This window comes from Myotis daubentonii, chromosome 17 (assembly GCF_963259705.1).
Source record: "Myotis daubentonii chromosome 17, mMyoDau2.1, whole genome shotgun sequence".
In the NCBI taxonomy this organism is placed as follows: Eukaryota; Metazoa; Chordata; class Mammalia; order Chiroptera; family Vespertilionidae; genus Myotis; species Myotis daubentonii.
Window position 1 is genome coordinate 10,329,601 of NC_081856.1, and position 21,692 is coordinate 10,351,292.

The window sequence follows — 21,692 nt, forward strand, 5'->3', positions numbered from 1 at the left end:
CCACTCGCCACAGGCGTTAGGCATGGGCAGGGGCGGAGCCCACGATAGCGGGGAGCAGGGGCAGAGCCAGCGATCACGGGGAGCAGGGGCGGATCCGACGATTGTGGGAGCTGGGGGTCCCCTGCCCAGGCCTAACGCCTTGGTCAGAGGCATTAGGCCTGGGCAGGGGTGGAGCCAGCAATGGTGGGGAGCAGGGAGGGAGCTGGCGATGGCGGGGAGCAGGGGCAGAGCCGGTGATGACAGGGAGCAGGGACAGATCCGACAATTGTGGGAGCTGGAGGTCCCCTGCCCAGGCCTAATGCCTGGGCCACAGGCGTTAGGCCTGGGCAGGGGCGGAGCCAGCGATGGCAGAGAGCTGGGGTCCCCTACCCAGGCCTAATGACTTGGCCAGAGGCATTAGGCCTGGGCAGGGGCCGAGCTGGCAATTGGTGTGAACTACAGAGGAAACACCTTTTCTGACCACTCATTGGCTAAGCTCCCTGTTTGCCACTGGTAATATTCTTAGTAACTTCGGTAATAAGAATCCAATAAGGTGATCTAAGGTTTTTCACCACACTCCTGGAGTAAAAAGGAAGGTCCACTGCTGGAGGACTAAGAAATGTCATATCCTACCCTAGCTGGTTTGGCTCAGTGGATAATGCCTCAGCCTGCCCACCGCAGGGTCTGGGTTCAATTCTGACCAAGGGCATGTACCTAGGTTGCAGGCTCCTCCCTGGCCGGGGCCCAGGTCAGGGCTCATGCAGGAGGCAACCAATCAAAGTGTTCCTCTCACTTTGATGTTTCTCTCTGTCTTTCCCTTTCTCTTCCACATCCTTTAAAAATCAATGGAAACATATCCTCAGGTGAGGATATAAAAAGAAAGAAAGGTCATATCCTATGAAAAACACATCTTGAAAATGCCTAAAGAAAGTTGTCATTTTTTCATGGTGAAGGGACTGGAGTCCGTGTTGATGAAAACACCTTGGTGGCTGCGGTGACTGGCAGTGGCTGCAACAGTGGGGTGATGGGGCTGGCGCCTTCCCCTGATCAGCCCGGTCGCCTCCCACAAAGGGAGGCCAGACTGTGGCTTAGGCCCGCTCCCCTAGGGGAGCAGGGAGCAGGCCTAAGCCGTCAGTAGGACATCCCTGAGGGCTCCCAGTATGTAATAGGTGGCAGGCTGGGCTGAGGGACCCCCTCCCCCACTCCAGTGCACAAATTTTTGTGCACCGGACCTCTAGTTTAATTTATATTAGACGATAAATAGATGACAGGTTCAATTATATTAATTTTCTAGGGTGATGGTCAAGAATAATCTGAGGGCTGAGATACTGCTGACAGGAAGAGTAAAGTAATACTAAATTAAAATCATCTATCTATCTAGGCAGGGAGCCCAAAGAAGATGGATATAGTATCCCACTGACAGGGGAAGTATAGGACCCTTCACCTTAGATGGGATACTGTAGTCCCAGCTTCTGGTAATCACCTTTCATTTAAAAAAAAATCATTTCTCATTTCATAGCTACACCCAAATGAGTAGAATAAAAGCTTCAAAACGGAAGATTCAATATTGTAACAATGCCAATTTTACCCTATAGGCTCAATGTAATCCCAACAAAAAAATCTCAGCAAGTTCTTTTTTCCAAAAATTGACAAGCTGATTTTAACATCATAAGCAAATGCAAAAGATCAAGAATAAATAATGCAATCTTGAACAAAGTTGAAGGACTAATAGTATCAGTTACCAGGACCTGTTTTAAAGCTATAATAATTCAGACAAGATGGTGTTGGTGCATGAATAGAAAAACTCACCTGTGGAACAGAAGAGAAAGTCTAGAAACAGCCCCACACTATGAGTTTATGATGAAAGTGACAGTACAGAGGGAAAAGATGATAAACACACACACACACACACACAGAGCAATATAATGGGACGCTATGAATATTGCCTAACAAAGGACAGCATATCACTTAATGGTGAAACACACTGGAGGCATTCTCTCTGAAATTAGGAACAATTTAACACTATATTAGAGGTGGGGCGGGGGGTGGGAATAGAGCAAGTTAGACTGCCAGAAGCTTCCCTTTCCAGTCAAGATTTAGCTATTTATTTTGAACTTTTTTCCCTCTCCTTAGCACTCTTGCAACATGCTATCACTCATATGGCACCTATTTCATCATCTTCAAATTCTGAGTATTTGTGTTATTTCAGCTGCTAGGGTGTGAGCTCCTCCGAGACAGGAACTGTGTCTAGTGAATATATTTCCTGTGGCTCATGTATATAATAAACACTTAATATTTATGGAATAACACAAACAGCACCAATCCTGTCTTGTTTACTGCCACTGTTGCAAAAAGGACCAGCAGCCCAGCCCAACACCAGCTAACCAAATGCCAGGTACAGTCATAATCCTGATAAAGCCACATGCTTTTATCTATTTCCTCTATCAGATAAACAAACCCAGAAGGCTTCAAAGTGCACCAAAATAAGGCTCTGAGAAGTGATTCTCCACAATTAGTCATCCTAAAGGTAAACAGAGTGATTCCCCACAGTCAGTCATCCAAAGGGTAAACAATGGTGATGGCAGACAGCCATAAAATAAAGTGAGGCTTGAAAAACCGCAGAACGCCTCACATACCCTATACTAGCTCCTTCCGCTGGTCCTGATGTTGTTGGCCAGGGAAGGAAGATGAAAAGAGAATAGAAGCCCTTTAAAAATTTAAGGTTTTAATTCGAACTTTTAAAATAGCTAGCAAGCCCTGGTGGTATGGCTCAGTTGGTTGGAGCGTCATCCATATACGAGTTTTTGAGTTTGGTTCCAGGTAAGGGCACATACTTAGGATGCTGGTTCACCCTGGTCAAGGGACATATGGAAGGCAGCCAATCAATGTTCTCTCGCATCCATGTTTCTCTCATGCTCTCTCTTCCTTCCCCTCTCTCTAGCCCAGTGGTTCTCAACCTTCCTAATGCTGTGACCCTTTAATACAGTTCCTCATGTTGTGGTGAACCCCCAACCATAAAATTATTTTCGTTGCTACTTCATCACTGTAATTTTGCTACTGTTATGAATCGTAATGTAAATATCTGATATACAGGATGTATTTTCATTGTTACAAATTGAACATAATTAAAGCATAGTGATTAATCACAAAAACGATATGTAATTATATATGTGTTTTCCGATGGTCTCTGGCGACCCCTGTGAACGGGTCGTTCGACCCCCAAAGGGGTCGCGACCCACAGGTTGAGAACCGCTGCTCTAGTCCATAAGCATATCCTCGAGTGAGGCTTAAGAAAAAAAAAAAAGCTAGTAATTGGCAGCTATTGCACAGCTTAAGACTGAAAATCTAGTTTCCCTATGATTTAAAGCAGTCATTTTATCTATTTTTCTACCACAATAAACCCAATATTTAAAAAGAGGAACAAATGTAATAATCTGAATAAAGATTTAATTTAAAAAAAAATAAACCCAGTATTTAAGACATCACCCTCCTCCCAACACTCATTTAGGAATGCTAAGTACAGGAACAGAGTTAATACACTAAAGTAATTTTTGTCCTCTTCCCTCCTTATTTTGTCAGTGATAATCATAAAGCAGCACCACTTTAATGTCTTGATATAGACTCCATTAGTCACATTGATTTTATTTCTCAAATTCATCCACCTCCCACTGCCACCAACTAGAGGCCACCATCACCTCAGGCCTGGACAACTACAGAGACCTTCTCACTGGTCTGCTTCCCTCCTGAACACCTTCTGGTTGATTTTCCATATGGTAACCAGAATGATTTTGGGAACAGCACTGCCTTTCACTCTGATAACCAACATCCTGTGTGCAACCGCTCATTAAATAAAAGCATGTAAGATAATTCAGAGCAACCCTTATTTTGTAAATACGGAAATCCAACGCCAAAAGAATACTGAAACCAGGTACCCACGGTCAGACAGAACCGAGGTCAGGATTCGGAATGCATGACTGCACAGATAGGCCTCATTTCAGCGAGCCATGCTGCTTCTCCCAGGATGGACTGGTCCAGAGCCTGCTTGCAGGGCCACAACATACTGTATTTAAATGGATTACCGGAGGCAAGAGGGGTGAGAACCTGGCCTGAGCTGATGCATGAAGGTTCACTCACAGGTAGATCCTCGTGTCTCTGGATCCACCATCTCTAGCCAACCAGAGGACAGGGCCGGCATTCTAGATCCAGGACTATGTGATCCACGTGGGGTGCATAGGATTTCACTGGCTGGATGTGCAAGATGTGTGTCTTCCACGGTTTCCCGTGCACCTGCTGAAGCAGAGTGACAATTCGAGTTTCTGCAGACTCCGCCCACCTGTGCCACTCTGGCTTGATGGCTGCGGACAGCACTTTTCTCCTAGAATCCCCAGTAGCTCCATTTTCCCGTTGGTTACTGATAATTTGCTGAGGACAAGGCCAATCCTCCTTCCCCATTTCACTGTTTCCCGAAGGCTGGAGATTCCTCCCCGGGAAAGATTCCACATTTTGGTGGATATGCAAAATGCCCCCGGCATCCTTTCGTAGCACCCGGCAGGCAATCGGCCAGCCTTCCTCAGAGCTGGGAATCAGCCCCAGGTTCACCCGGTCCGCAATGTTTGAGAGGTTCAACTTTCTGTTGTCTCCAAAGTGTATTTGGCACCGATCTGCTACTCCATTGATCTCAAGGTTACGTTTCAGAGCCACTACCGCATGGGGGTTCCACTCACAGGCATGGACGAAGGCAGCACCGGCATGAACGAGGAATGGCAATGTAAAATAACCAATCCCTGCATAGAGATCCACCAGCACTTGTCCAGCACAGGGCAGCGACGCCACTCGGAGCTTCTCAGTGATGTTTCCGAAGGAGAACATGCACCGGGTTATGTCAAACGTATATCGGACCCCGTTATCCACATGCTCAACCCAGCCATCGTCGCCCAGCAGCAGAGTCACTGCTGGCGTTCGAGTGCCATCTGGTGAGACCCGCCCTCGTTTGGCCAAACGCTGGACGCCGAGGGCCGCGGCCACTACCCCCCAGAGTTCTGGTTCCAGATGTTTCCACTGCTTGGCTTGGAAACAGTTCTCACTCAGCAACAAGAGGTTACCGTGTCGCTGCCAAGATCGGGGCAAGTCAGCCTCCAACTCAGCCGACCATGTCACTCCCCGGCCCTCTGCCCAGCGACTCACCGCCAGGCACAGCCGCTGGGCAGGCGAGCAACCCTGGGCCTTCCTGGAAGGCACAGGACCCAGGAGCTGCGTCAGTGCACAGGTGCCGCCTGGAGCCACACGACTCCTCAGCTCGCGCAGGTGCTGCTCGGGGAGCGCGTCTCCCAGCACCGGCAGCGCCACGGTGCCGTTCGGCATCTTCTCCACGCGGTGCTGTCTGTCCAGGAGTTTCTCCTTCTCGAGATACTCCCTGCATCGCTGGGTAAACCGCGGCTCAGTCACCACTGCGACCACGGCCGCCGGCTCCCCGCCTTCCTTTTCCATGTCGCCGGCCCCACATTCTCGTGGATTCCCTCCGCCTCGGCCCAGAGTCCACTCCGCCGCAGCAGGAAGAGGCGTGCACGCCGCTGTGCCGGGGACGGAAGTGACGTCACCAGCAAGCCGGAACTAAAGGGTGTCGGTACGCCTCCCGCCTATTGGCGTCATCGTTGCCATGGTGAAGCCGCTACTGCCATCTGTATTGTGATCGCCGGCTACTTGCTTCACCCCAACAGGAAATTAATAACTACAAGGACCTGTGTGGGCTTAAACACTTCAAAATGGTGGGCATCCTCCAGAACCCTCATGCCCTCTCGTCAGGGCTGCTCACGAATCCACAGAGGGAAGTGAGCCTGGAGTGATGGGCTGACTTTGGAGAAAGGCTTCCCATAGCCTCATGCTGCTCTCTCAGGTCAGCATCAGCAGCCGCCTTCTCTGCTAGTGAGGAATCAGATGTGGATTCCTCATTCCTTTTCCTGGCAAAGATAGTCGTCACCATCTCACGGTCCTGCAGTATAAGAAACGGATGTCTGGAAGTCAGAAGGATCTCAGTTTGGATAAATCGTTATCACCTCTCAGAGCGAGAAGCTTCACCTGTAGAATGGAATAATGTTAACATCCTCAGATGATTGCTATAGTGGTTGGAGATACATACAATGCTTTGAACCATGACCAGTAGAGAGTAAATACTCAAGAGACATAACGTAACACATCGAATTGGTTCAATGGCAGATATATACCGCTTGAAATGCTTTGATATATCTAATGAGGACAAAGGGGAATTATCCAACCGATAAAATAATTGAAAATAAGAATTGCAAAGAAGCCCTATTCTTTTTACTTACCTCCCACCATTCTACAGATTAGGTAATTGAGACCCAAAGAGGTTAACAATTGAGGTCCCCAACCCAGGTGTGTCTGTATGGAAGGCACAAGCTATGGCTAAAACACTTTCTTGTCTCTTCACAGCTATTCATTATCAATCAGAATTTTTTAAAATATATTTTTTACAGAGAGGAAGGGAGAGGGATAGAGAATTAGAAACATCGATGAGAGAGAAACATCGATCAGCTGCCTCCTGCACACCTCCTACTGGGGATTTGCCCACAACCAAGGTACATGCCCTTGAGTGGAATCAAACCTGGGACCTTTCAGTCCACAGGCTGATGCTCTATTCACTGAGCCAAACCGGTCAGGGCCAGAATTGTTTTGTTCTCAGTTTTTTCTCTATGTTAGAGACTCAGAAATGGAGAAAACATCGACCAACACAGAGTAGAAGACCCTCTTGGGGCCCCATATAGCCTGGGGACTCACCATTCCTGTACATGCCAACGTAATGGCTTCTAGCTGCAAGCATTTGGGAGTCTTTGCCTGATGGCTTTCTCTGCTCACCAGAATTATTTTAGCCCAAGTCCAGGGCAGACCAGAAATGCTGGGGAATTCGTGCCCTCCCAGCATCCCACAACCAGTGAGTGATGTGAGTTGGTAAATAAATTTCCCAACTTCCACACACCTTAGTTGCAATACATCTGAGGCATATTCTCTACTGTCTCCCAGAGTTCGCTCAGGACTCTAATTTTTCCGTATCCTCTCTACGACCTGTACTTTCAATTTTTCTTTCTCCCCCGTCTCCTGGATCATTCCTATCAGTATGTAATCATGCTGCCATTTGCCAGTATAACCACCTCTCCCCTGACTCTTCATTCCTACTGAAAGAGCTGCAGGAAAACAGCTCTTGGCCAGAGAGTGTTTTAGTTCTAAAACGTTGCCACTAGATGGCAGCAGTTACCAACACCAAAGTAGTGCAAGCTTTGGAGGCAAGTTACTGGGTTTGGATGTCCAGGGCCAATCAAGGGCCTACTGTTCCCCAGGAGACAGACCTCACTGACAGACTGATTCAGACGTGTGACTGTGTTTGGCAGCAAGTAATGGAAACTCCAACAAACAGCAGCTCAACAATGGGTAGGGAGGTGTATATCCCATATCCTATATCAGGGGTGGGCAACCCCTGGCATGCGTGCCAAACATGGCACGCCAGTAACTTTTGCTGGCACACGAAACCCTCTCTTATAATCTTCCATTTACAATTTTTTTTCTTAATATCGACTTTTTTATTTTTCAGATAAATCCAGTGTAGGTGCATCTTATATAAATAAATAATTTTACATAACAAGTTATCTTAAAGACCTTAGACATGGATTGACGAGAGAGGGGAAGAGCAATTTCTATGCCTCTGCCTTAACTCTCCCTGCCTTCCTAGATCCGACCAGTGTTTTGGTTTCATCCACATACCCTTGTGAATCTTTGTTCTCAGTGATGAATTTTGTTAAGTCTCGTAATAGGAGTAGCCTGACGGATGAAAGTAGTAGCTTGTGCATGTCTCTGAAGGTCATGAAATATAAACCTGATGTAAAATCTCTGTCATCAGTGATGCAGCAGCAAAAGTCCCACTGATAATATCAAATGGAGTCATAAAGTTTTCTGTCAGACTATCAGTGTACATGTATACATTAAAAAATAAATGTATTTTTCATCATCATATACTGTGTTTTTGTCATTCGAATGAATTTTATTATTTCTTCAAGGTTCTTCACATAGGTACACCTTAAGAGATATCAAGTAGGCATAACATGTTCTCAAAAAATGAGGGTTGGCACACCGAAAAATTTTGAGTCAGAGATTTTGCTGGTTTTGGCATGCACTCACAAAAAGGTGGCCCACCCCTGTCCTATATAATAAAACCCTAACATGCAAACCGACTGAACGGTGGAACGACCAGTTGCTATGACGTGCACTGACCACCAGAGGGTAGACGCTCAACGCAAGAGCTGCCCCCTGGTGGTCAGTGCGCTCCCAGAGGAGCGCTGCTCAGCCAGAAGCCAGGCTCACAGCTGGAATAGCTGTTCAGGGAAATCCTCAGTAAACCAGGCCTCTTCTCAGCCTCTGAACCACTTTCATCCTTGTGGTTGCAAGGTGGCCACTAACTACAGTTCTAGGCTCCGTGAACATATTGAGGAAGGAAGACTAGAGCAGAACAAAAGAAACAAGAAGGGCCTGCCCCAAGGACTTCTGCCTATTCCTCCCGAACAGAAAAGGGTCCATCACCACCCATGACTGGGGGAAGTGGGCTGGTCTTACTTTTTGGTTGATTTCACATTTGATTATGAGAATAATTGAGGACACGTAAGGGAGGGTATGCAAACATCACCTACTAAGTGACATTCCTCTAGGCCAGCAATTTTCAGCCAGGGTGCCTCACGAATTTTTAAAACATGCAATACCTGACTAGCCAGGGGCACCAATCTCTTTTTCCTTAGATTGTCAAATTAAAAAAAAAAGACAGCAAACATAACAATAGCCTTCCAGTGCAAATGAGTCAAAATTATACCTATTTTTTGGTCAGAGCAGCAATTGCTGCTCTAGGCTATAGACAGAAAAGCCCCTGGAGTCAACAGAGAGACTCTGGAGAGGAGATAGATGCAGACAGAAAAGAGACATCAGAGCAAAGAGCAGCATCTATGAAAAAGTTTTACTAATTTAAGAAAAGGCTGAGCCGACTCGTTGCCATGATCTTCACCCAGCAAACCCGTATGCATTGCTGGGAAATGTGAATTCAGATCGGGGATCATCTTTTTTAGGACATCCCTCCAGGCTTCTTTCCTTTTCCTCCCATCTGGTGTTTTTGTTTTGTTTTGTTTTGTTTTGTTTTGTTTTGTTTTGTTTTGTTTTGTGTGTGTGTATATTTTTAAGATTTTACATTATTTTTCATATTGGCACCGAGGAAAATAATAACATTTATCAAGTTCATTGATAAATGGCATTTACTTTAATGTTTTATATTAATCTTTCTAAGAACTCTGTGAGATGTGCACTCTTACTATTCATGTCGTATTTTTTTTTTATTGACTTTTTACAGAGAGGAAGGGAGAAGGGATAGAGAGTTAGAAACATCAATGAGAGAGAAACATTGATCAGCTGCCTCCTATACATCCCCCACTGGGGATGTGCCGGCAAACAAGGTACATGCCCTTGACCGGAATCGAACCTGGGACCCTTTAGTCCCTAGGCCAGGGATGGGCAAACTTTTTGACTCGAGGGCCACAATGGGTTCTTAAACTGGACCGGAGGGCCGGAACAAAAGCATGGATGGAGTGTTTGTGTGAACTAATATAAATTCAAAGTAAACATCATTACATAAAAGGGTACGGTCTTTTTTTTTTTTTTTTTTAGTTTTATTCATTTCAAAGGGGCCGGATCCGGCCCGCGGGCCATAGTTTGCCCACGGCTGCCCTAGGCCGATGCTCTATCCACTGAGCCAAACCAGTCAGGGCTCATGTCGTATTTTTTATTATTTATTTATTTAAGAGAATCTCTAGCTTCAGTTTTTTAAAAATATATTTTTATTGATTTGAGAGAGAGAGAGAGAGAGAGAGAGAGAGAGAGAGAGAGAGAGAAACATCAATGATGAGAGAATCATTGGTCGGCTGCCTCCTGCATGTCCCCCACTGGGGGTCGAGTCTGCAACCCGGGCATGTGCCCTTGACCAAAATTGAGCGGGGGACCCTTTGGTCTGCAGGCTGATGCTCTATTCACTGGGCCAAACCAGCTAGGGCATTATTCATGTTTTAAAGAAAATGATATTGAGGCTGTCATCCAGCCAGGAGGTGATGGAGCCAGGGTTCATATCCAGGCCAGCTGACTCCTGAGTCTACATTTTAACTACTACCCCACGCTGCTTTCAAGCACAATTTGACAGCATTGGTTTTTTAGAGGTCTCCAAAATGATGCAATGCACCCCATGAATGCACCCTAGGGGTATGAAGAGGAAATAATAAAATTTTCTTCTTTTGATTCATTTTTTTATATCTCCTATCTTTAATTTCTATATCTATACATATGTAACAAAATACATAACATATTAGTATTGTAACTCTTTTTAAAAAATTATAAACACACAAATACATAGTTTAGAGCTCTCTGGGTCATGCTAATGCCCCACTGTCCTGGACCCAGGCCTCGGTAGGCATCTCCTGCTCCATTCTGCTAACTGGCATAGGTTGGGGTAGGCTGGCCCATTGAGAGATGCAGTTCATGAGAGGGGGAACTCAGAAGGAACCCAAGGACACAACCTGAATGCACCATAGATTTGCCTTATTATACTCCCTGTTGATGTCAGGTAGGAGAACTGCATTCCAGACAACATGGGTGTCAGCACTCGACAGCCCCGGCAGGAGAATGAACCTTGGGGGAGGGAAGAGAGCCACAAGCTCCCTACAAATAAATAGGGAGTATCACCAGTTGCATGGTCCAGTGATCAAGGAACTGCAGCGTCTGGTACCTGCACCTGGAGAAGAGTGGCCGGGTGTTGGATAGCACTGGTTTGCTGGGCTAGCCTGGGGAAATAGAGGAGGTGGCAAGGGGTGGCCCAGGACAGTGTGGTTGCCCACAGAAGCACAATATTTTGTAGCCCAATACTTCCAATGGAAATGCTTTCCATATTTACTTCTTATGTTAAAGGCAGCTGGGGCCCAGGAGGACCACGGGACCTAGCTCAGCAACTGCAGAGCAGGAATAGTTCTACCAGCCTCCAGTTTTACTATCCAATGTTAACTATGATTCTCCTTATTACTTAGCCAACACTCTCTTCTTTCTTTTACAGGGAATGCATTTAAAAACCTTAAATCTACACTCATACAGTCACCTAATTCTCAAGAAAGGCACCAAGAATACACGATGGGGAAAGGAGAGACCCTTCAGTAAGTGGTATTGGGGAAACTGTATATCTATATTCAAAAGAATAAACTTGGGCCTTTATCTTACACCATACACAAAACCAACTCAAGTGGATTAAAGTCTTAAATGTAAGACCTAAAACCATAAAAATCCTACAAAAAAAACACGGGGAGAAAAGCGGTAATGATCTTTTGGATATAACACCAAGAGCACAGGCAACAAAAGTGAGACTACAACAAACTGAAAAGCTTCGACAAAGCAAACAATCAGCAAAATGAAAAGGCAACCTATGGAATGAGAGAAAATATTTGCAAACTATATAGATCCAAAAAATCAACTCTTACATACAACTCGGAAAAAAAAAAAAGAAAAAGGCAAAGGACCTGAAGAGACATTTTTCCAAAGAAGACATCCAAATGGCCAACAGATATATGAAAGATGCTCAAATTACTAGTTATCAGGGAAATGCAAACCAAAACCACAACAACATAACGCCTCACACTGTTAGGATGTCTATTATAAAAAGGACAAGAGAGAAAAGCTGGCAAAGATGTGGAGAAAGGGAACCCTTGTGCATTGCTGGTGGGAATGTAAACTGATGCAGTCATTATGGAAAACAGTATGGAGGCTCCTCAATAAATTAAAAATAGAACTACCACATGATCCAGCAATTCCATTCCTGGGTATATAATAGAAGGAAATAAAGTCACTATATCAAAGAGATATCTGCACTCCCATGTTTCATTGCAGAATTATCACAATAGTCAAGATATACAAATAACCCAAGTGTCCATCAACAATTAAGGAATAAAGGAAGTGCAACACACACACACACACACACACACACACACACACACACACACACACACTGGCATGTTATTTAGTCATATAAAAGAAGAAAATCATGTCATTTTCTACAACTAGAGAGCATTATGCTAACTGAAATAAGCCAACTAGAGGAAGACAAATACTTTATGTTAAGAAAAGCAAAACCTTTGTAAACTAACCTGTTTGTAATTTGGGGTTTTCTTATCTGCTTTTAAATTTTTGCCACTGAACTTTATGTGTTCCAGGTAATCCATGATCCACAAATGGAAGGAATGGAAACACATAATCCCTGCCTTCAAGGAATTGATACAAGAGTAGGAATCTGATAAGTAGAGTTATAAAGCACTGACCTTTGAGGCCTGGATCCTTGCCTACCCAATGTCACGCCTTCCTGATATCCTATAGACACCTAAAGGGTAATGGTTTCAAAGGTACCTAATTAATAGCAAAAGACTACTTCAGAAGCTAGTGGAATATGGAGTTCCTTAAGTACAATTTAATAATTAAAACAACAATATTTTTGTGCATGCTTTCTGGAAAAATATCTTATTACTTTATTCTTGTCTTATTCACCTTCTCTATTATAAATTATATTTGAACTTATGCACCAAAGGTTACTAAAAAGGAAGGGAGCAATGTTATAAACAGAAACAATAAATTATTTCCCCAAAGCTATTCAGAAAATACTAGTCAAAACTGGAATGAGGTTTCCAAACACACTGTCAGTATTTAAATATTTCAAGGTCAAAGCCACATTAAGCAACTGGTCTTAGATATTTTTAGCAATAGCTACAATTAAGATTTAACAACACTGGTCAGTTCTAGAAAATGTCATGCCATACATTGATTATTATCTTGAAATTCATTGAGAAATCCATAATCATAAGGGCTTTTAAGCCACCCCAATAAGTTCAATAATAATAATAATAGTATTATTAATAATAAAGGAGCCAGCAATGTAACGACCTAGGGGCAGAGTATCCCTGCTAGTGGGAATAATATGTGCTCCATCCTGGTACAGCAACGTGCCTGGACAGCCAAAGAACTGGGAGTGGTTGAGAGCAGGTGGAGAAGTAGGCAGGAACCAGATCACACAAGATATTTATACTAGGATAAGAAGTCCAGATTTTCTGGATTTTCTGTTGAGCACATAGGAAAACAGTGTGAATTTCACAGGGAATAATATGTGAATGTTTATAAGCTTTTACAGTTTCTTAGAATCATGAATCTTTAGAACTTGAAAAGATTTTATTTCTTATTTATGTATTCTTAATACACTGAGTGGCCAGATTATTATGACCGGCCAGATTATGATGACCACCCCATCAGTAGAATGAAGTGAATTAGTTATGCAAATAATAATAATAATAAAACCTTGAGAGTATTTGCTTAGGAAGTTTTCAATATTCAGTATTTTTGGAAGTGTCAATGAAGTACTGATGGGGTGGTCATAATAATCTGGCCGGTCATAATAATCTGGCCACTCAGTGTATATGTTTTGATTTTAGAGAGAGAGAGGAGGGGAGAGGAGGAGAGAAAGAGAGAGAGAGAGAGAGAGAGAGAGAGAGAGAGAGAGAGAGAGAGAATAGAGAAACATCAATAGGTTACTGACCAGGGATCAGACCCGAAATTTGGCCTTGTGTCCTGATCGGGAATCAAACCAGTGACCTTTTCATGCATGGGATGACACTCAACCAACTGAACCATATGGGCTAGGGCAGAACTTGAAGAGATTTTAGAGTTTAACTGCTTTAGTTTTACTTACATATGAAAAACAATGAAATCTCAAAGACAGCAGGAGATATATCTAAGGCCATACATAGTGCTGATAGAGCTGGGACTTGACCCAATTCAGGGACAAGAACCAGAGTTCTTTCTATTCCAGCACTTGGCCTTGCCATTGAGGAAGAATTTAGAGCCTTATTTTGAGTCTCTTTGAAAAACTGTTCCTAAGCTACAAGGCAATCTATTAACAGGAATGTGTAGTCATCAAGCTTCAAAACCAATTAGTGCAAAGTCCTTGCTAATGCTCTGGGGAAAGTTAATACTAAATTGGGGTGTCAACTGCGCCAGTGTCCCATGAACACAATTACTTGTCAGGGAGCTCATGTACCTACTATTCTCAATGCCTCACATAGAATCCTGGAATCAGAATTTTATAACTTCTAATTAAGGAAATTAATTAGAAGGTGGCCAGTGGGGTAGGACTGGGTGAGATGGGCCAGACACACCCTGGAGCCAGCCTCCTGCGGTCTGTGGAGTGAGCAGGGTCCCTCCGGCAGGTGGGGGTCCCTCAGGCTGGCTGTGGGGATCGGGCTAAATCCCCCTCTCTGACATCCCCCAAGGGTTCATGGAGTGCGAGAGGGCACTCTGCAAAGTTGCTGTCGTACAGGGTGTGGAATGCAAATGCAAGTGTGCGGTAAACCAGATGCGGGGCCAACAGTGCCCCGGCAACAACATAACCCACCGCAGAGGTGGAAGCCCATGGCCCCGTGAGGAATCGGGCTCCCTCCTCTCTGGTTTTGGAGTGCATCACTGCGAGAACCGCCGTTGCCAAGTCACTGCAGCTCGGCAGCTCCTGTATTGAGTGTCAGTGAATGTCATAGCAACTGGTCGGATGGTGGGACACTTAGCATATTAGCCTTTTATATATATAGATAGGAACTCTGGGTTCATTTAATCTAATCTTTTAACAACAAGGAAATAAATTCATCTGTGTTCCTCTTTGAGGACTTCTATAGTGGTGTTTTCTTTTTAATAAAATACCATCTACTTATTTACATGTTATTTACATTGCAATTTTGAGTTTGAGATGCTCAGAATATTTGCTGATGGTGGTAGGATGTTTTGTTTGAATGTTATTAACTTAACTGATTGATTCATTAGGAATATATTGAATGAGCATATGTGCTAACAGTCTAACAAGCCTACAGGATACAGTGGTGAATGAGATAGAGAACGTTCCTATCATCATAAAGCCTGTGTTCTTTTCCATTGCATTTATCAGTTAAAGAAACCCAAGGATAAAGATAAGGAGAATATAAGTGTCAGAAGTTTTCACAGCCCTTTGAATTAACATCCAATTGTCAGGAACTCAAATATGCCACATAGTTGTGGCCAGCATGATGGCTGCTATGAGCTCAAAGCTAAATTCCTAATGTAACTATGTGGCTGTAACAAAAAAGTTATCTTTGCTATTTTTATTGTCCATTTCTAATTTACAGTAGGTTTGGATTTAATTTTACTATTCATTATTCTGACAAGCATTTATTGTACACCTATTATGTAAGAGTAGGTATAGCCTGAAATGAGATATTAATCATGTAACTAAAATAATGATGAGAGGCATGGGTTGGTGAGAGAGAGAGAGAGAGAGAGAGAGAGAGAGAGAGAGAGATTTGAAGAAAGGGAGGTTGAGAAAGTGATACTTCAGCTGAGACCTGGAGGATGGGTAGAAATGAACTTTGTAGAAGGTGCACAAAGGTGGTCAGAGAAGGAGAGAGCTCCAGCAGAATTAAGATTATATGAGGGTGTCTAAGGCATGATGGAGGTTCCAGAAAGGACAAAAGACCCATGTGCCTAGAGCTGATAGGTGAAGCTAGAGAGGAAGCCAGGGCCAGACAATGCAGGACCCCATGAGTCCTTGCAAAGACTATGCACCTTATCCTAATAGCAATGGGAAGCCATTGATGAGTTTTCAGGAAGTAAATGAGATACTTAAATTTGCACTTTATCAATAATTGTGGCTGGTGGAGAACAGATCCAGTGTTTGGAGACCAGTTAGGATACTGCTCTATTCCAGGTGGGAGATGATTGGCTCAAAATAATGTGAAATGGAAAGTGAACCTGAGTGAGGATTGTTTTGGCTCTGGAGCAGGAGGAAGTAGATCTGGAGAAACTGTAAGAAGGGCCTCCAGGTGTCTGGCTTGAGTGGCTAGATGAGTGATAATAACGCTGTTCAACAAAACAGAAAACACTGAAACAGGAGAAAGAGGTGTAAAAAAGGACTTTTCCTTATTTATCATCTCAACTACCCTGCGAGGTAGATATTGCTTTCTAGGTTTTAAAAGGAAGTATAAAAAATAATACAAATAGCCCTAACCCATTTGGCTCAGTGGATAGAGCTTCGGCCTGTGGACTGAAGGGTCTCAGGTTTGATTCCAGTCAAGGGCATGTACCTTGGTTGCAGGCACATCCCCAGTAGAGGATGTGCAGGAGGCAGCTGATCAACGTTTCTCTCTCATCGATGTTTCTAACTCTCTATCCCTCTCCCTTCCTCTCTGTAAAAAAATCAATAAAATATATTTTAAAAAATAATAATACAAACAGAGCCACTTTAAAATGGAGTGAGAGTTGCTATCCCAGCGGAACTGCCTTGCATGCCTCATTCCTCAGACCTTTAGAATGCTAAAAGTAGGAGAAATAACCTTTGGACTGGGCCTAAAGCAGCATTGCATTCCAAACAACTATTTGCAAAGATAACAGGAAAACAGACATAACTAGGACTTAAAAATAAAGACATTCTTTAAAATTAGCGCCCTGACCGGTTTGGCTCAATGGATAGAGCGTCGGCCTGCGGACTGAAGGGTCCCAGGTTCGATTCCAGTCAAGGGCATGTCCCTTGGTTGCGGGCACATCACCAGTGGGGAGTGTGCAGGAGGCAGCTGAATTGATGTTTCTCTCTCATCGATGTTTCTAACTCTCTATCCCTCTCCCTTCCTCTCTGCAAAAATATTAATAAAATATATTTTTAAAAAAATTAGCATCACTATGTTAGCTTATCGGTAACTACAGAAATTCCTTTCTTAGTGTATTAACACCCATATAAATTCCTTCCTTCTACTGATATAATCAAACTCTTCCCTTTCTCATAAATGCCCTTTGCCTTCACCTCATCAGAATACTATTTGGGTTTCTGTCTGAATCCATGCTTCCCGATGGATCTCAAATAAACGCCTGTTGCCTCTCACTTTGCCTTTACTTTTAGGTTAAAGGAAAGCAAAACTCAGAAATCTTAAGCAACTTGCTCCAGGGCACACAAAGAATAAGTGGTGAGACTGTGATTTGAACTTTTCTTTTGACATCAAATCCCATGCTTTTTCCCACTCGACCATGTCTTGGTTAACCTTGGCATCAACTGTCTGAATTCCTGTGTGGAGGAGAGAGATTTCAGAGGTAATGGGAGGCATCTGGGAGACCAGACCTGAGGGAGGGAATATCTTACTCCAGGAGTCAGAGGATCCTTAGCTTAGTTGTGCAGAGGACTGGACCAAGTCAGAGCGCCATTTCAACATATCACAAAGGCCAAGACTGTTGGGACAAAGGCACGCACACTGAACGTACAGTTCAGAGACTGGGATCTGGAAGCCAAGAAGGACAAGAACCAAGAACGTGTGATGTGAAGAGATGGGAATTGGCCCAGCTTTCTAAACTTGCTTTTGCATCCTAGCAGAGGTCATCAAAAGTCATGAGCACCTACAGCACTCATGGGTCTACTATCCCCTCAGTCATCCCAGCTGCCCGACCAGGGTAGGCTTGGAAAGAATGTGTTCCCCGGGACTTTCTCTCTCTGGGATGGTCATCAAATTTGTTCTGGGTGAAGACTATTTTATTTCTGTATTGGCAGTTTTTATTATTGTTGACTCTTTTATGACTGTGCAAGTATGTCTTGGACCACCCATAGACAGTAAGCAAAACTTTCTTTTTTTTTTTTTTTAAATATATTTTATTGATTTTTTACAGAGAGAAAGGGAGAGGGATAGAGAGTTAGAAACATCGATGAGAGAGAAACATCGATCAGCTGCCTCCTGCACACCTCCCACTGGGGATGTGCCCGCAACCCAGGTACATGCCCTTGACCGGAATCAAACCTGGGACCTTTCAGTCCGCAGGTCGACGCTCTATCCACTGAGCCAAACCGGTTTCGGCAAGCAAAACTTTCTAAGGGCAAAAAACTGCACATTATGGTGTGTGTCCTACATGTATTTATATATGCAATGATTATTGCACATCTCTTTTGCCAAGCATGGTGGTAAGAGTGGGGATTGAGCAGTGAGCAAGACCTTGTCTAAGGTCCCCATAGATAAGGTCTCTATTCTCATAGAGCTTGTTTTCACTAGGGGGAAATAGACTATAGAAAAGTACACAACTTTATGAATGAGCCAGGTTATTTCACATAACAAAAATTGCTAAATAGCAAAACAAAGTGACAAGAATAAGAGTAAACGGGAGAGAGGTAACTCTAACTAGGGCAGTGGTTCTCAACCTGTGGGTCGCGACCCCTTTGGGGGGGTCAAACGACCCTTTCACAGGGGTCACCTAAGACCATCGGAAAACACATATATAATTACATATTGTTTTGTGATTAATCACTAAGCTTTCATTATGTTAAATTTGTAACAATGAAATTGGGGGTCACCACAACATGAGGAACTGTATTAAAGGGTCGCGGCATTAGGAAGGTTGAGAACCACTGATCTAGGGTGATCAGTAAATGTTTTGACTGTCTAGGTTTTGACAGCCACGGGGAAGAAGTTGAGAAGCAGAGTACCACCGAAGGAACAGCAGGGGCCAAAGCCCTGAGGCGGGGACAAGATAGGTCTGTCCCAGGATCCTAAGTCGGTAGAGCAAAGGGCAGTGTATGCCCGATGTGAATGGGGTCCAGATAGGTCATGTAAGGTCCTATGTGAGGGACTCAGTGAGGAGTTAGGATTCTATTCTAAGTCATGAGAACAGAAGGATAAGGGGTTAAGCAAGGCAGTGAAATGATCTGATTTACTATATTCTAAGATAACCATTTTGTCTGCTTTTAAGGATTATGGATGTGAATGAGGCTGTAGTAGAAGCAGGGAAACTATTTAGGCTATTGTGGTGTAGACCAGAGATTACGAGCCAGGACTAAGATGGTGGCCCTGAAGATGAACAGAAACCTTGAAATTCATACAGACAAGGTCACAGTAACTCACTGTCTCTTCACTCTAAGGCAGCAGTTCTCAACCTGTGGGTCACGACCATCGGAAAACACATATAGCATATCAGATATTTACATTACGATTCATAACAGTAGCAAAATTACAGTTATGAAGTAGCAACAAAAATAATTTTATGGTTGGGGGTCACCACAACATGAGGAACTATATTAAAGGGTCGCGGCATTAGGAAGGTTGAGAACCACTGCAGGCAACATGTCTGTGCCTGAGCTTGGCTGGACCTTAGAGATAAAAAAGCTTGAACCCTAGAGTCACAGAGACCAGAGGTTTGAATCCTGTCCATCATTTCTTAGCTGTGTAATCTTGGACAATGCAGCTAACCTGTCTGCACTGTTTCGTTAGTTTTCTTCTAAAAAATTGAGGGTTAAAAATAGTTCCTACCTGATAAGGTCATTAATGAAAATAAAGAGAGTGAATCTATATTAAAGATATAGCACAGTACCTGCACCATAATAAGCACTCAAAAATGGTGAGCTATAATCAGCATCCTTATTATTCTTATCTATAAGCTGGAGATAACAAAAGCTACTTTGAAAGCCTAAGAGGATTAAAGGAGATGAAGTATGCAAAGTACTTAGCACAGTGTCATCTGTGTGGTGAATACTAAATGGTTAGCTATGACTATGAGATTGATCAGCAGACCTAATCATTTAACTTTATAGCAACCTGGGAGTGATGGAGGGATAAATAACTTGTTTTGCTCACACTCATGAAATAAGATAGATTAAATTTCATTTACATGGCTTAAATGGTTCTGTTTGCCATTTTATTTTGCTTTAATAATATACTACACTTTCTTTTCCCATTCATTGGCTGATGAATACTTAGGTTATTATATCTTGCTATTGTGAATAATGCTGCAGTGAATATTGGAGTGCAGATAGTTCTTTGAGATGCCAATAATATGGTAGTTTTATTTTTAATTTTTTGAGGAATCTCCATACCATTTTCCATAATGGCTACACCAATTTACATCCCCACCAGCAGTGTACAAGGGTTCCCTTTTCTCCACACCCTTGTCAACATTTCTTAGCTCTCGTCTTTTTTGGTACTTGCCATCCTAACAGGTATGAGGTGATATCTTCTTATGGCTTTGATTTGCATTTCCTTGATGATTAGTGGCATTGAGTGCCTTTTCATATACCTGTTGGTCATTTGAGTGTCTTCTTTGGGAAGATGTCTCTTCAGGTCTTCTGTCCATTTTTTACCCAGTTATTTGTTTTTCCACTATTGAGTTGTAAGAGTTCCTTACATATTTTGGTTATTAACCCTTATTAGATATATAGTTTGCATATACTTTCTCTCATTCCAAAGGTTGCTTTTTCATTCTGATGATGGTTTCTTTTGCCATGCAGAAGCTTTTTAGTTTGATATAGTCCAACTGGTTTATTTTTGCTTTTGTTTGTTGCCTGTGCTTTTAGTGTCGTATCCAAAAAATCACTACCAAGACCAATGTAAAAAGGCTTACCCCTTATATTTTTCTTCTAAGAATTTTATGAATTCAGGTTTTACATTTAAGTCTTTAATCCATTTTGAGTTGATTTTTGTGTGTGGTGTAAGATAAGGGCCCAATTTCATTCTTTTGAATGTGGATATCCAGTTTTCCCAACACCCTTTACTGAAAATACTATCCTTTCCCTATTGTGTAGTCTTGGCATCCTTGTCAAACATTCATTGACTGTATATGCATGGGCTTATTTCTGGGCTCTTTATTCTGTTTAAATGTTTTATGCTAGCACCATACAGTTTTGATTACTATAGCTTTGTAATATAGTTTAAAATCAGACCATGTGATGACTCCAGTTTTGCTCTTGCTCAAGATTGCTTTGGCTATTCAGGGTTTTTTGTGGTTCCATTTGAATTTTAGGATTTTTTTTTCTATTTCTGTGGAAAATGCCATTGGGATTTTGATAGGGATTAATTAAATCTATAGATGTCATTGGGGAGTATGGACATTTTAATGATATAATTCTTCCAATCTATGAACATGGTATATCTTTTTACTTATTTTGTGTCTTGTTCAGTTTCTTTCATCACTGTTTTATAGTTTTCACTACATAGATCTTCCACCTCCTTGGTTAAATTTATCCTAAGTATTTTATTGTTTTTGATGCTATTATAAATGGAATTACTTTCTTAAGTTTTTTCAGACAGTTCATTGTGTATAGAAAAGTAACTGCTTTTTGTATATTGATTTTGTATCTTGCAATTTTACAGAATTTATTTATTCTAATAGTTTTTTTGGTGGAGTCTTTAGGATTTTCTAAATATAAAATCATATCATCTGCAAACAGACAATTTACCTTCGTTCTTTCTGATTTGGGTGCCTTTTATTTCTTTTTCTTGCCTAATTACTCTAACACTTCCAGTACTACATTTAATAGAAGTGATTAGCGTGGGCAACCTTGTCTTATTCCTAATCTTTTTTTTTTTAATATACTTTATTGACTTTTTACAGAGAGAAAGGGAGAGGGATAGAGAGTTAGAAACATCGAAGAGAGAGAAACATCGATCAGCTGCCTTCTGCACACCCCCCACTGGGGATGTGCCCGCAACCAAAGAACATGCCCTTGACCGGAATCGAACCTGGGACCTTTCAGTCCGAAGGCCAATGCTCTATCCACTGAGCCAAACTGGTCAGGGCATTATTCCTGATCTTAAAGGAAAAACTTTCAGCTTTTC

General features: G+C 42.8%; 1 protein-coding gene across 4 annotated transcripts in view; it reads right to left on the reverse strand.

The window, feature by feature from the left end:
* Window positions 1–21,692, reverse strand: part of TRMT12 (tRNA methyltransferase 12 homolog) — a 47,045-nt gene that overhangs the window by 17,035 nt on the left and 8,318 nt on the right. For 2 of the 4 annotated variants that reach the window (XM_059672756.1, XM_059672757.1), the window contains one exon: window positions 1,985–5,968. In XM_059672756.1, coding sequence (XP_059528739.1) covers window positions 4,147–5,466 — 1,320 coding nt within the window. In that variant the 5' untranslated portion in view covers window positions 5,467–5,968 and the 3' untranslated portion in view covers window positions 1,985–4,146. Of the gene's footprint in view, window positions 1–1,984; window positions 6,055–21,692 lie in introns of those variants that run through there. The other 2 variants (XM_059672759.1, XM_059672758.1) reach the window with 2 other exon arrangements.